Below are 13,704 nucleotides of genomic sequence, written 5' to 3' on the forward strand. Positions count from 1 at the left end.
CTCAGAGACAGTCTGGTTAGTAGCACAGCTCCCAAAGCACTATATCCTCGAACTGCTGTACTAGAACTTCAGAATTAACGATAAGTATGGTTAGGGTTCTGCCTATATAACCAAATATCAACGTAACACCAATTAAAAAACACTGTAGACACACCACACTGTCCTGACTCTGTCAGAAACAGAATTTTACACCACTAATGTGTGACATGCACTTGGTCTCAGAGCAGTCACCCACTGCAGGCAACAGAAAAACAAGGATTTATCAAAAACACTACATCACCGCTGTACTTTTTTTTTTTTTAAAGAAATAGGAAGTTTTTTTCTGCAGATCACATACATACTCATTAGAAAATAGTTCAGTTTGCCCTGATCACCTGACAATAAATGGTGATGAGGACCAGTGGGAAGTACCAAAACAAAGCATCCCGAAGGGATTTTGTCCATAAATACAATCCACATTTATTCAGCTACTGCAGAACTACAGCATTTTACCCAGAAAGCGGAAATAAAGTCAATTCACTTATGCGCACAAATGCATTTCAAGTTGCACCTCCCACATCTCATGAGAATTCAGTGGCTTGACATCCCCTGCAAGGGGTGACCTAACCTGATTTCTCAGACCTGCTTTGTACAGCAACTGAAGGCTCCCAGCAGGAGAAAATGACCTGTAGCATACCCAGCAGGCACACGCCCAAACACCACACACATACACACAAAACAAAAGCAAAAATCGCTTTGCATCAATTCTTTCTTTCATTCCTGCTCTATCTTTATGCCAGCATTAAGTTTCTGCATAAATTACAAAAAGACTGAAAAGAAGGCCTTGAGGGAAATTCATTTCAAAGTATTTAAAGTCCGGTGGTAGGTTGCTTATCTGAGAAATTAAAAAACTTGATTGCTTTGTATTTGAAACTGAGCAGAAAGCAGACTGCGACTTGAACTTTTTCCTCTTTTCCACATTCTCCAAATCCTTCATTTCATTACTGATTGCAGATTCAAACCTTTTCATCACACTCTCTCTGCATCTAAAACAGACTCTACGTGTCCACTGACTGCCATTTTAGCAAAAAGCATCAGTGGTAATGGTTCTGTAATCTTGTGAACAAGCTGTTACTAATGTAAACTGGCAGCTACAAGGATGATTTTGCCATACATTTTGAGGAAGAGACGAAAATAGTGCATTACTTCATTAAGAGAGATTTTTTTCTGCCCAAACAGCATTTTACAGGGGCTAACAAAGGATGCAATAAGGCAAGAAAATAAACAATTATTATTGATAAGTGCATCAATATGCTTTGCTGTCTCACTGAAAATAATTAAACCACTTTTCATTATACTTCCTCCTTCAGGGTTGCACATTATTTAGATAAGATTTTTTTCCTCTTCCAATTACTCAACAGAAAACAAGCATTTGTAAAAGTCACTTCATTGCCATTCTTGGCAGACAGCTTAAACAAATCAGTATAGGAATTTGCAGATCCTTCTGCTTTTATGTGGTTTTGTTCCAGACTAGTATAATGAAATGTAAAGACCAAAAAATTGATATTTAATATTTTGTGCATTGCACCTTATGACTTTTTTGTCAGTATTAATAAGAGTAAATAGTGTTGCCAAATATTAAATCCATTCCACTATTTAGTGGCATACATGAAAGAGTAAGTTTAAAAAAACTATTTTTTTTTCCAGAAGCACTAGTTGGTGGGAGAGGTCATACACATGTTTTTATGTTCACAATCTTCTCATATTAGCATATTTACCTATTTGGGCCTTTGTAGCGAGTCTCTAGTGACCTTTATGCACTGTCTCTCATTAACAGAAACAATTTACTTCCTTACCTAGCCATCACATCTCTTCCAGTACAAATACAAGTTTATATTATTAACTGTTTTTTCAACAGTTGCCAACTGAAAAGGAAAAAGCTAACATATTTTTTCTTCTTTAGTGTAAAGAAGGAAGAGCCTCCAGAGAGGTTTTTTGCATGAAAAGAGAAAAAAAAATGGCAAAGAGTAATCCTCTTCACTAGTTTGCTCTATTGGTGACCTTTAGAGAGACCTACCAAAGCTAAAGAGAACCTTAATTAGCAGAAAGGGCAACGGAGAGAACAGGTAGCATGAAGAAAAAAGCTTTTATTTTTTACTGTACTGGATAAGAATTTTTAAGAGATTGATGAAATCCTAAAGACTGCTTCATAAATGTTGTATACTAGAACTCATCACTTTGGGTTAGCTAAAGATAGAATCAGCTATGGCAGGGACACATTCTTTTCTGAAACTTCTATTTAACATAACAGGAATGATGTGCCATTTAAAAGAAAAAAAAAATCATGAAGCTCACAAGAAAGGTTTGGTTTTGAAGTTTCTGCCTAAAAATTGTTACTGTTCTTCAACACTCACAATGCAAGATTCTAGAAGATGTCTTACTGACTTAAACAGCAAAAATTATATATGTGTATATACATATTTCACCTTAATGTTTCAAATGTCTTGTGGGTAATTCAACCAAATTTGTCACATGACTATAACCTTTAGTTTCTCTAAATCCAACATGCATCAAGAGACAAAGTAGTGAAGAACCACTGTCCAAGGTCCCCAGTGCCCTAACACCATAAAAACAAGATGTTAAAACACCATTTTATTTTGCCATTGGTCTATAGAGTATAATTCTAAAATGTAAGAGCTAGCGTACAGCATTGCCCTGACCCTTCAGGCAACTCCATTGTTAAGAAGCTCCAAGAATCATTTAGAACTTGCTGAAAACATGCACACATCCGAATTACCAACAAGGGCGAGGACTGGGCTATACTCGTGATCCACAATTCCAGGACTTTATGTGCGCATCACATCTCTACTTACAACACAGTTTGCACTGTTTGCCAGACCTAGGTGCACTTTGCATGTCTACAGCCCAGTAACTGCAGAACTTCATATGCAGTTTGCAGTGGTGAGCTCTGGTCAGTGCTCAACTGCCCAGACAACAGGCGGACAACTTCAGCTTGGGTCCCACCACAAGGGAAACCACTCTGAGTCCATTAGTATCAAGTGTATCCCAGACAAATTTGTACAAATATATATATATACAGACACATACTCATTCTTGACAGTAGCTCAGTAATGAATATGCACCCAGTTAGCAACAATAAAATACTATGAGCCAAGCCAAAAACACTGAAGGAACAAACTTCTCTCATTAGCACAATTTGGTTCTGAATTTTACCTCCACAAATAAATTGCACTCTGGGACAATAATCTTCTAACACCCTTGCTAACTGAAGGCTGAAGTGGAAGGAAAAGAAATAATGAGTACGGTACCATTTAAGCTTCTGTTGCTTCCACGGGCATGACGCCTACTGCTACAAATTAACAGGAACGTAAGTCAGTGAAGTAAGCTAAGCAGCAAAACCTGAGTAATAGAGCCCAAAAGAGAATACTGAAAAACAACAGCTTAGTTTGTCAGGCAACTGGAAAAAACTCAAGCCATCAAAATATACCAATGACAGAGCAGTAGCCTAGGAAATGCCATGGCCCAGAATCATCACTCTGCTCTCTACACGTCAAAGACCCTGGCTATTTCAGAGTTAAAGAGAAAGTCTGTACAGTTATCCTCTGGGAAAAGCGAAGCAAAAATAGAAGCAGAGCCTTGAGGCAAGGTTCTCACACACTCCAGCAGATTCACTGGTTTTACTAGCAGGATGCACTAGTCAGTCTACCTGCTGAAGAGTTAAAGCACTACTTTAAAAAAATAATAGTGATAATCATGAAACACCACATGCATGTTAAAATACAGAGGAATAGCTCACATAAAAGGGAACTGTAGAAAAAAGACCTCTTTGCATGCCTTACCATAGAATCACACAGGCCTAAAATCCTTTGATTATGCAAGCCAGTAAGAAATATTCCTCTGTGCTTGCTACAAGGCTCCAAACCACCACTGAATCAATCATCTGTGATTTTTATGTTTCTTTAAAATACAGCGAAGCCTTCTGATGGCTACATAAGGCCATGCAGCACCATCAGGCTGGCTACAAACCTCCAGCAGGGCTCCCAAAACTACCCAGTTACATTCATGGGAAAGCAGCAGCTCTTTTAGAATTGCCTTTGTGACCATAAAACTGTTACTTAGTTGAGTTACAGCATTGCAGAATGAGTTTTCAATTAGATTTCATCATTTCTAGAAATTTGTTGCTTCTTTCATCACAACTACCTCTGATCTCCCATTTCATTTACCCACACCAATCCCCTCACAATGTTCTCTGGGACCATTGACACAACCAGAGCCACGCGACACAAGCAATGTGTTTAGCTCAGAGTCCACACGTGTTCCCTTTGCACAAACAACTTCTCTTAGAGCTCTGCTTAGAGCAAATGCTCAGTGGCGAGAAGTTCCACTGGCTCATACGCACATGTGGTTTTCGCTCACCCCACCGTGCATTCAAAACACACCTCCCTGAGGAGCGAGGACCCCCACAGCTGTTTGAGCAGCAGCTCCTCGCCCCTCGGGGTCGGGCAGCCACCCACCCTTCCTGCTGGTCGCTGCTAAGACCGCTTCATCAGCTGCCACGGCACGAGGTGGACCACATAGACCCTTAGGTGAGCTGGCTTAGTTCTTCCCTCAGGGCTGAAATTGCAGCTAAATAGGATGATGAGCACTTGGGAGAGCTTCTCCAACACTCGAGCCATTACCTTTTGCCTTTCCTCTGAATAACACCCACTACATCGTACGTGATAATTAAATCTAAGTAATGGCAGGATTCAAAATTGTCTTTTGTACACCTAACAAAATATGAAGCTTATAAAGTTATTTGTTTAAGCTAACAAAAGTTCAGGATCATCTGTTTCAAAGTTATCCAATTACTACCTCAGAGACTTGAGGAAGAAAAGTGGAAAAAAAACTTCCAAATAGGTGAGGCAGGAAAACAGAAAGGCACGGCCATCAGAAATTTTATATATATATATATATATATATATATATATATATATATATATAAAAAGAGCTCATTATAATTAAATTACCAAAAAAAATCATGTCAGACATGAAGCTGTTATGTAGTACTGATGCTGCATGTTCACCTACGCAACAGGACTTTTTCAGTACAAGTGTTTCAAGTTAAATCAGAAGGGAAGTTGGCAAATACAATGAAAGAATAACAATAAATCTCATTAAACCTTTCCATGCTAAACAATCAGGGATTATCACAAAACAGTGCGTTCCCTGGCTCTGTGAAAAGGAGGTTTCTCTACTGGCTGGCAACTGAGAAGAATAAACTAACTTTGGCTGGACAAAAAGCGTTTCCCTTTTTCCAATGCAGACAGCCTGGAAAAAAAAAAGCTGCGACAAGCAGTTACACAGGAGCTGAGCAGGCTCGGCAGCTTTCACCATATTCTTAAAACCTCTGACAATATTTTTCTACACTGATCTCCATACACTTTCTACATAACACATTACACAGTCTATCTACCCCTTCAGTCACAATTTTTATTCCCAATGCCCTAATTAAACCTCCTTATGAATACATCTTTCTTCTTGTCCTACCTAAAACATTTTATTTCTGATCGGTTTGCAGCAACCTTTCTACTTAATGGAGTACTCCTATTCAAGCTTCCCCCAAAATATCCTTTTTTCCAAACTGAAAAAAAAAAAAAAAAATAGATCCTCTCAACTTTCCTCTTTGGTCGTAAAGAATAGGAATAGAAATAGAAATGTTTATTTCAGTTAGAAGTGACCTACAAATTATTCTCCAGTCCAACTGCCCAACCGCTTCAAGGCTGCCCAGAAGTTAAAGCACATTGTTGAAGGCATTGTCCAGATGCCTCCTGAAGGCCGACAGGCAGGGGCATCAACCACCTCTCCAGCAAGCCTGTCACAGAGTGTGACCACCCTCACGGTGAAGGCATTTTTCCTACCGCCCAGCCTGAACCTGCCCTGGCACAGCTCTGTGCCCTTCCCTCTGATCCTGTCATTGGCTACCAGTGAGGAGAGATGGGCACCTTGCCCTCCATTTCCCCTCCTTGGGGATCTGTCAAGAGCACTGAGCTCGCCCCTCAGCCTGCTCCTCTCCAGCCTAGGCCAACCCAGTGTCCTCGGCCTCTCACCCTGCCACAACCCACAGGCCCTGATCCCTTTCTGCAGGGCTGCCCTCCTGCTGCTCGTCTGCCAGCCCGTACCTGCACCCGGCATTACCCCGCCCCAGGTTCTAAACACCTGAACCAAAATGCATCTAAACAGCGTTTACCCTCGTTGAATTTCACACCATTTATGATTGCCCCATGCTTCAATGTACCTAGATCCCTGCGCAAGGCCTCTTGTTTTTCCTGGCTGTCAAGAGCACCTCCCTGGGTAGTTTGGCCAGCAAACTCCAGACCACTGACAGGAAAGTTGAAGAGAACCGGCCTAGAGTTCAATACCTGCTCATCTATTAAGCTGCCAGTTGCTTTCTGTAGAATTGCAGCAAAACCAGTCGCATCCTCCTGCAGATTTTTCCTACTTAAATATAGTTGTGTAAAATGTGACCTTGAGCTACACCTTCCTGCAGTCTCTTTCTCTCATTTCTTGAGGCTGTGCTGAATGCCAGCTCTGTGCTCCACCCTTCTGCCTTCCCTTCCTTAGCACTGCCTTCACATTGTAGAGCTATTTCACTCCTTCATCAGAATTATTAACAGAAACACTGAATGCACGCAGATACGGAATGAAGCCTTGCAGAATCCCATTTAACAAACACCAATTTGACACTTGAACCGTAAAGAAGTTCCCAACCACTTGTTCACACAGTCATCAAGAGGCTTAATCTAAATCAATACACTCCAGATAAAGCAAGCCACACTTCAGTCAGGCAGTTAGTGGCTCTTCACACCTCATCACAGTAGAGAAACTCCTGCGGAGGGAAGCTCTTCGCACCTCATTAGTAATTAAGTACAGCTCACAAATTGACATACATTGATCTAAATAAGTTTTTTCCTAGTTGCGTTGTAGAACATTAACATAAAGCATCAAAAGATGTGTTGTTCCAGGTATCTGTTTCTTCTCCTACATGCACAGGACGCGTTGCAGTGCTCTACAGGAAACCAAATGTGCATGTATTTGAAAAATCCAAGCTTTTGTTACTATGTAGCTGCCTATGAACAGATTACTTTTTGCAGTTGCTTAGACTGTAAAGTTTCAGCACATACTAATGAGGAAAAATATATCTGATGCTGATAACATTAGATATAGTTTTAGATAATAAAAATTAAATAAATTTGATGATGTCACCTTGAAACTGTTAAAAAGTGAATGCACAAGGTAAGAAAGAATGCACTAAAATCGATCTATTCTACTTCCACTTGCAACTGACACCCAAAGTCAGAAAAGGAACATGAAAATGGACCTGCCCCTTCCAACTGCACTTCAGTAGTAGCATGCATCACATGCACACACAGTGTATAATTTGTGATGACTGAAAGAAAGTTAGAAGAATATCTTACTTAAACCACCCAGAAGGACGTGGTCAAGGACCATCAAAATAAACCCCAGTATCATGTCCACAAATTTAGCTTTTTTTTTTTTTAAATAACCTATATTTTATAGAGAGCTATTCAAAGTAGTACATAAAGTACTGTAACAATACATAATAACAGTACAAATCAGTTTAAAAATCAGTACAAATAACAGTACACAAAATCAGATATGAATTATAAGCAAAGTAGAGGAGTTAGGATAAAAGGAGATAATATTGGGCCAATTTCAACCTGATCTTTTACTTTGAGCATTATAATTTCACATTACTAAAAATGAATAATTGCAAATATGTTCTATTTATTTAACATAGATTAGATAAGTTAAAACAGACAGAAGCAACATAAAATTATTCAAGCTGACAGATCTGCAAAGAAATCTGCCATTTGGTAAACCAGCTGGTCATAATCAGACTTCAGATTAATACTATTTTTGAAACAAGGATGCAAAATCTTCAGCATTCAAGCCAGTTAAATCAATGTGCATGCTAGTTATAAGGCTGAACAAGTGCAAGATGCTTTTTCTTTTTCACAAGAAATGAGCACTTTTCCTCCCAGTTCCTAAGCTAACTCCACACTTCCATGAGAAGCAGAATCTTGCTTAAACAACAGCGCTGTGGAGTTCTTCAGAAAGCTATTTCCTTAATATCTGGTAGTAATCGTGAAAGTTTTTAAGATTTTGATCCACATCTAAGCCCACCATAAGAGTAAGTCTATTATTTATAAACAAATAGCACCCTGATCTCCTTCTACATTATCATCCAGCAGAGAGGGAGAGAACTGACTCAGCAAGTACTGGGTCTTGGCAGGATTTGAAAGCAGCACAGCTATTACTAAAATAAAAAGAATTACAGCATGCTTACAATAGTGTACAAACATATAAAGTGGTGTCCAGCATTCACTGGCCCACAGAAATCTGAGATGCTAACATGCCACCACCACTGTGCTTTCTTATCCCTGTTGTACAGGTCAAAAAATAACAACCTCCCATAGCTTCAAAAACAGGCTCAGGATCCACTAAATTAAAACATCGAAAAGACAAATTTTGAAGATGAATATTGGTTTCAAATGAATGCAAATTACTAAGGAATATTACTGCCAAAACATTATGCAATTTCACGCCAATTTCTAGGTAGGTATTTCCAAGTTTTTTAATGAAGTTTGGTGTTACTGACACTCTTATGATGCTTTCCTAAACCCATTCACCTATAATTTTACTTGCATTTTACTGCTCTGTCTATAGCAGGCTCAACAAATCCAAATCCAGTTATTTTAATGCAATTTGATGTAGATTTTGTTTTAAAGCTTTTCATAATTGAAGATATTAAAAAAAATAATCTCAGACAACTAAAGGTCCAGTAATCACAAAATACTTCAATATCTAGCTTAGCAGCAATAGTTTTATAAACAAATAAGGTAGAAATAAATTAAAATTTATATTTTAATAACTTTTAATTATGATTCTAAATGATATTTTTTCAGGATATAATACCAGGTTATCTCAATTCTGATTATACAATGCTAGAAGAATCCTAATCTAGTAAGAAAATTCCTCCAAAATGCCAAACCAACACCAACACTGGGGAAACGCAGCATAATCTTTCACAAATTCTACCCTGGAAAGCAAAAGGGCTGAAATTGCCCTACAAAACCCTACATATTACAAAATTTCAGTGTCCTCCACCTCCCTACTCCAGGGAATTTCAAGGCCCATTTTGAAAAAAAAAAAAAAAAAAAAATATTTTTCATAGAAGGCTCTGGGTTCCCAGCACACAGTCAGAAAAGTGATGGGATAAACCACTCACACTACAAGTATTATTACCTGGCTCTCCAGGTATGAAATTTACACATCACCACTTGAAAAGCTCAGACCCCTGCAGCTGAAAACCAGCAGGGTTCCCTCTCACACATATCGCTTACTCTGGGTCAGGCTCCCTCTCGCTGAGCTGGTGCACTTGTCTAAAACAAGTGACCTCGCTGAACAAAGCGAGAAATAAAACGGGGCAATTTCCTGCCAGTTAAGGGCTGGATCCATTCAGAAACACAGCCTAGCTTATATCAAAAATACTACAAGAGAACTCACGTTACCACACAGACGGAAAAATAGAGAGCAAGAAGGACCTCCATTTCGTAAGGGGTAAACATTCAGGCTGGCTCAGACTAACACTAGGCATCACCAGCTGCAGGTTGCCACAGCTGTCGACACTATGGCTAGATCACTGGGAGCACGTCAGTAAATGCAAGGTCTGTGACAAGTGTGCTACAAAAGCATACGGTGCTTAATGCCAAAAGACTCCAGCGTAGGAAAAGCATGATGCTTAAATGTTGATTAGTGGAGCTCTGGGAAACCCTTAGATCTTGCTTCACTTTTAAACACGCAGCCCATGCAAACAAATGAAGTCACTGCGCTAGGCTAAAATGAAGAGCATATCAAAGTCAGTAACACGGTGATCAGGCAAAACGTATTGTAAATTGCCCCAAAAGAAAATCTTTGAACTGCTTCCTAAAATACTTCAAACAATAATCCAGATGAAAAAGCATACATATAATGTTTGATTCCCTTACTGAGTAAATCTTTTAAATTATGAAATGTGTCATGCTGAGACAATTACAGCACTACTGGAGAGAACATAGATATAGATGTGTTTTAACTTAGAAACAGACCAACAACTCAAAATCAACTTGGGATGTTTTTTTCAGCTAATACTGGTACTAAACTTCTACCCTATGCCTCTGTGGCTCATGAGGGAGCACTACTGTTTCATATCTGGAATCCAAACCTGTCTGCACACATCAGCATGAAATCAGAAATCTGTATTGCAAACAAGTGAAATTGCCAACCAGTGCTCTAGGTAACAGTACCAATCCAGCTGCATTTTTCTCCTTAAAATGAGTGCTAAAATGTATCTGAATGCAGTGACAAGAGGCCAAATATTTTGTAATTTTTGAAACCCATCAGCAACCATGGGTGTTCTAATACAGATAAAACATTGGCTGGGTTCAACTGAAGCCACGGCATCATAAAAGTCACAGTGAATCTCATCAACCTGATCCTGAAAATGGGGTAGCAGCTGGCCTGTCTACATTAGGACTCCCAGCGCTGCCAACACCAATCAGCATTAGGTTGGGATTGCAATCTTTTCGCCATTCCACGGCCAATCACGATTTCTTGTTTCACCAATGCTAAAGAAAGCAAGACAATCTGAATGTCATACTGTCAAAGCACTTATCCCCAAATTAGAATATTCTATTATAAATTATTTTTTAAAGGTATAGCGTTGATCTCATACTATGGTGGGTTGCATAGAGCATTTTAACATCTCCAGAGCAAACTGACAGTGTAGTTATGGTACAAGTAGGCACGTTTGTGTTACCTTTAACCTGTTAAAATACTTTATATTTAGCCAAAGCATAGGCTTCAAGTGGGATCAGTGATGATGTGTTCGGGTGAATCAGATACCCACTCTGCAGGCTGAGCATGTCCCCGTGTTTTCATTGCCAGTACCGCTGGCTGGACAAGACACGCGCTCATTTCAACTTGTAATCAACTGCGTCAAAAACGCTCATCAATTCATCATCTCTATTTGCAAACAGCGCTGCATTTCCCAAACGAGGCTCGTGCTTCACTGTACAAGCGGGTTTGGCCCGAAGCCCCATCCCGGCTCCCGCCCCAGCACGCACATTGCAGCCACGCCACGGCGCTGCGAGAGGCCGCGGAACCCGCTCGGCCGCACCGAGGGGAGGCAGCAGCCCCGCCTCCCCCCCTCTCCCGTGCCGCGGAGGGCGGGCTCTGCTCTTCTTCCTCCTCCTCCTCCTCCTCCTCCTTACCCGCCGGTAGTGATGGTGGGCGGCAGGCGGCGGCGCTGTCCCGCGGCCCCGGGGCTCTCGCCTGCCCCGGCCCCCGCCTCCTCGGTGCCCGTGAGCGCCGCCTCTTCCCCGGCCCCCGGCTCCTCCTCGGCCGTGGCCGTCTCCGCCGCTGCCTTCAGCCGCCGGCTCGGCCGCCCGCTCCGCGCCGCCCGGCCGCCTCCGACCGTGCCGCCCGCCTTCCCTGCGGGGCCGGCTGCCGCCCCGCTCCGGCTGCATGGCCGGGCCGTACCGCAGCGCACCGCAGCGCACCGCCTGTGGCCGGGCCGGCCTGTGCCGCGCCGGTCCCCGCCTACTCCCGGAAAGAGGCCGGTGGCGGAGGCCGGCAGAGGGAAATGGCGGCGCCGCGCGGCGGCGGCACCGGCAGCAGGGCCGGCTCGCGTGAGGCCGCGCGGGCACCGCGCCGCCGAGGCCCGGTTACTTCCGCCCGGCCTGCAGGCCCGTCACAAATCTTAAGTTCTCCACGCATGCTTAAGACAAACAACAATGTATTCCGTGTTTAGAAAATAGACATCTTGGTGAAAGCCGAGTAAAGTTAGTGTTCTGTATTACGTGAGGCAAAAAAAGTAACCCAGCCCAGGCTGACAGCTGGTTGTATGCAAGCCTGTGTGACAGAAAGCCTGGGAAGTGATCCTGCACACTCCTAAAGTGTGGAGGACACAGAGGCCGGACGGGGGAACAGCTTTGTCCCTTACAGTTAGGCTAGTTTGTACGGCTGTGTCTGAGCTACAGGGCCCATCTTGGGCCCAGGGAGGTTCCTCAGTTCCCCTCCATCACACTTGCTCCACTGGTTTTGGCTGCACATGCTGTCACTTGACAGTACACATTAAAATATCAATCTGTTTTGCAGAGTTTTTAAACCCGGTAATCCTTGCAGCAGAAATGCTGCCAGAACTCCCACACTGTGAAATCATGGGCTCTAGTGTCTCTGCATTACCACTGCCCATGGTAAGGGCTGCTTCTGGGGCACAATGTAAACCAGTAAAATTAGCATGACTCCAGTGCCACACACAAGCAAATAAATCAAGTAATGGGAAGCTGCACAAGCAAGCACGTTGCACAGACATCCAAATGATTCCATGTGCAGCCAGCACAGGCCTGGCAGACCTAGCGCTGAGCTAGAGCTAATAAACCCTATCGAACCCAAGCTGTGCTTGCATCTGTGGCACAATTTATCTGTGACATGAACAATCTGCCTGCAGATAACTGTAAGCTGACTATATGCACAAATTTAACAACTCACAGTAATTAGTACTTACAGCTAGTTTGAAAAAAAATATCCGTAATATTTGGCAACAAATAGCAAATATCATTACAACTCATAAGTGTGAGGTTCATGCATCAATAATTATGAGACAGATAACAAAGTCATGATATTGTACATGTGCATGTTGATTTTCTAAATTAATTTTGATCTCCCTATTATTATCATCTATTGTGATAGACAATTAACCTAAATTATGTTACCATAGCACACATAAGTCCCACTCACAGACACTATTGCCTTGAGTGATACACAAATAGAGAACAAAAGGTAACACCACAAAGTGTTAGCACGGAAGTACGAGACAAAAGATGATGCGGCATGAGGAGATGATGAGGGTGGTCAAAATGCCAAGAAGAGATCTTTGCATGCTAGCAGCTTAGCTACTGTCAATTTTTATAGGCATCATAGTAAAACAATCCATTAGGGAGGGAACATGATGATAATGAGAGTGCTTTACCTGGTGATAATGACTAAGTTTTTTGTCATTGATTATAGAGAGCTCATACCAAGCATGAAGAACAACACCAGAGAAAGCAAAATGTATCTGAAAAAAATAATAGGTGAACATGAAGGTTTGTATTACTTGCACCCTGTTGCAGTAAGAGTGGCACGTAGAAAGAAAATAAGTAGGGAAGGGAATGTAAAAAGCCTTCAAAAAAAAAAAAGTCTTCACATAATACAAGAGAGAACCACTGTAAATGAGAACCACTGAGATGAGTTGTTAGCAGCTCCCCCAAATGTTTTATTTTGGGCTCCCTTTGTGATGCACTTAACCTTCACAATACACCTCTGACTTCCATTTATACATGAATTACAATTTCTATACCATATTATCTGTTGCCCCTACCAAGAGTCATTTCAAACCAAGAACAATCATGTTGGGGCAACACCAATTTCTACTCCTTTTGCTCTGTGGTCTGCAGTCCATATGGGATAGCTTCAGCAGTCTTTCCTCCTAATTCCTAGTTTTAGACAGGGCAAGAGACCTAAGAGGGGAGCATCCTTGCTACCTATGACAAAAGACAAAGCATCACAATTTCTATTCTCTATTATTTTGAGAAAGATGGCATCATTAGCAAAAAAAAA

At 41.6% G+C, this 13,704-nt stretch overlaps 1 protein-coding gene across 1 annotated transcript in view; it reads right to left on the minus strand.

The window, feature by feature from the left end:
• Positions 1–11,764, minus strand: part of AVEN (apoptosis and caspase activation inhibitor) — a 96,282-nt gene extending 84,518 nt beyond the window's left edge. Inside the window, exon 1 of the mRNA XM_035539718.2 lies at positions 11,316–11,764. Coding sequence (XP_035395611.1) covers positions 11,316–11,570 — 255 coding nt within the window. The 5' untranslated portion in view covers positions 11,571–11,764. The remainder of the gene's footprint in view (positions 1–11,315) is intronic.
• Between the last annotated feature and the right edge of the window lie 1,940 nt (positions 11,765–13,704).

The sequence above is a fragment of the Cygnus atratus genome, chromosome 5, assembly GCF_013377495.2.
Source record: "Cygnus atratus isolate AKBS03 ecotype Queensland, Australia chromosome 5, CAtr_DNAZoo_HiC_assembly, whole genome shotgun sequence".
NCBI lineage: Eukaryota > Metazoa > Chordata > Aves > Anseriformes > Anatidae > Cygnus > Cygnus atratus.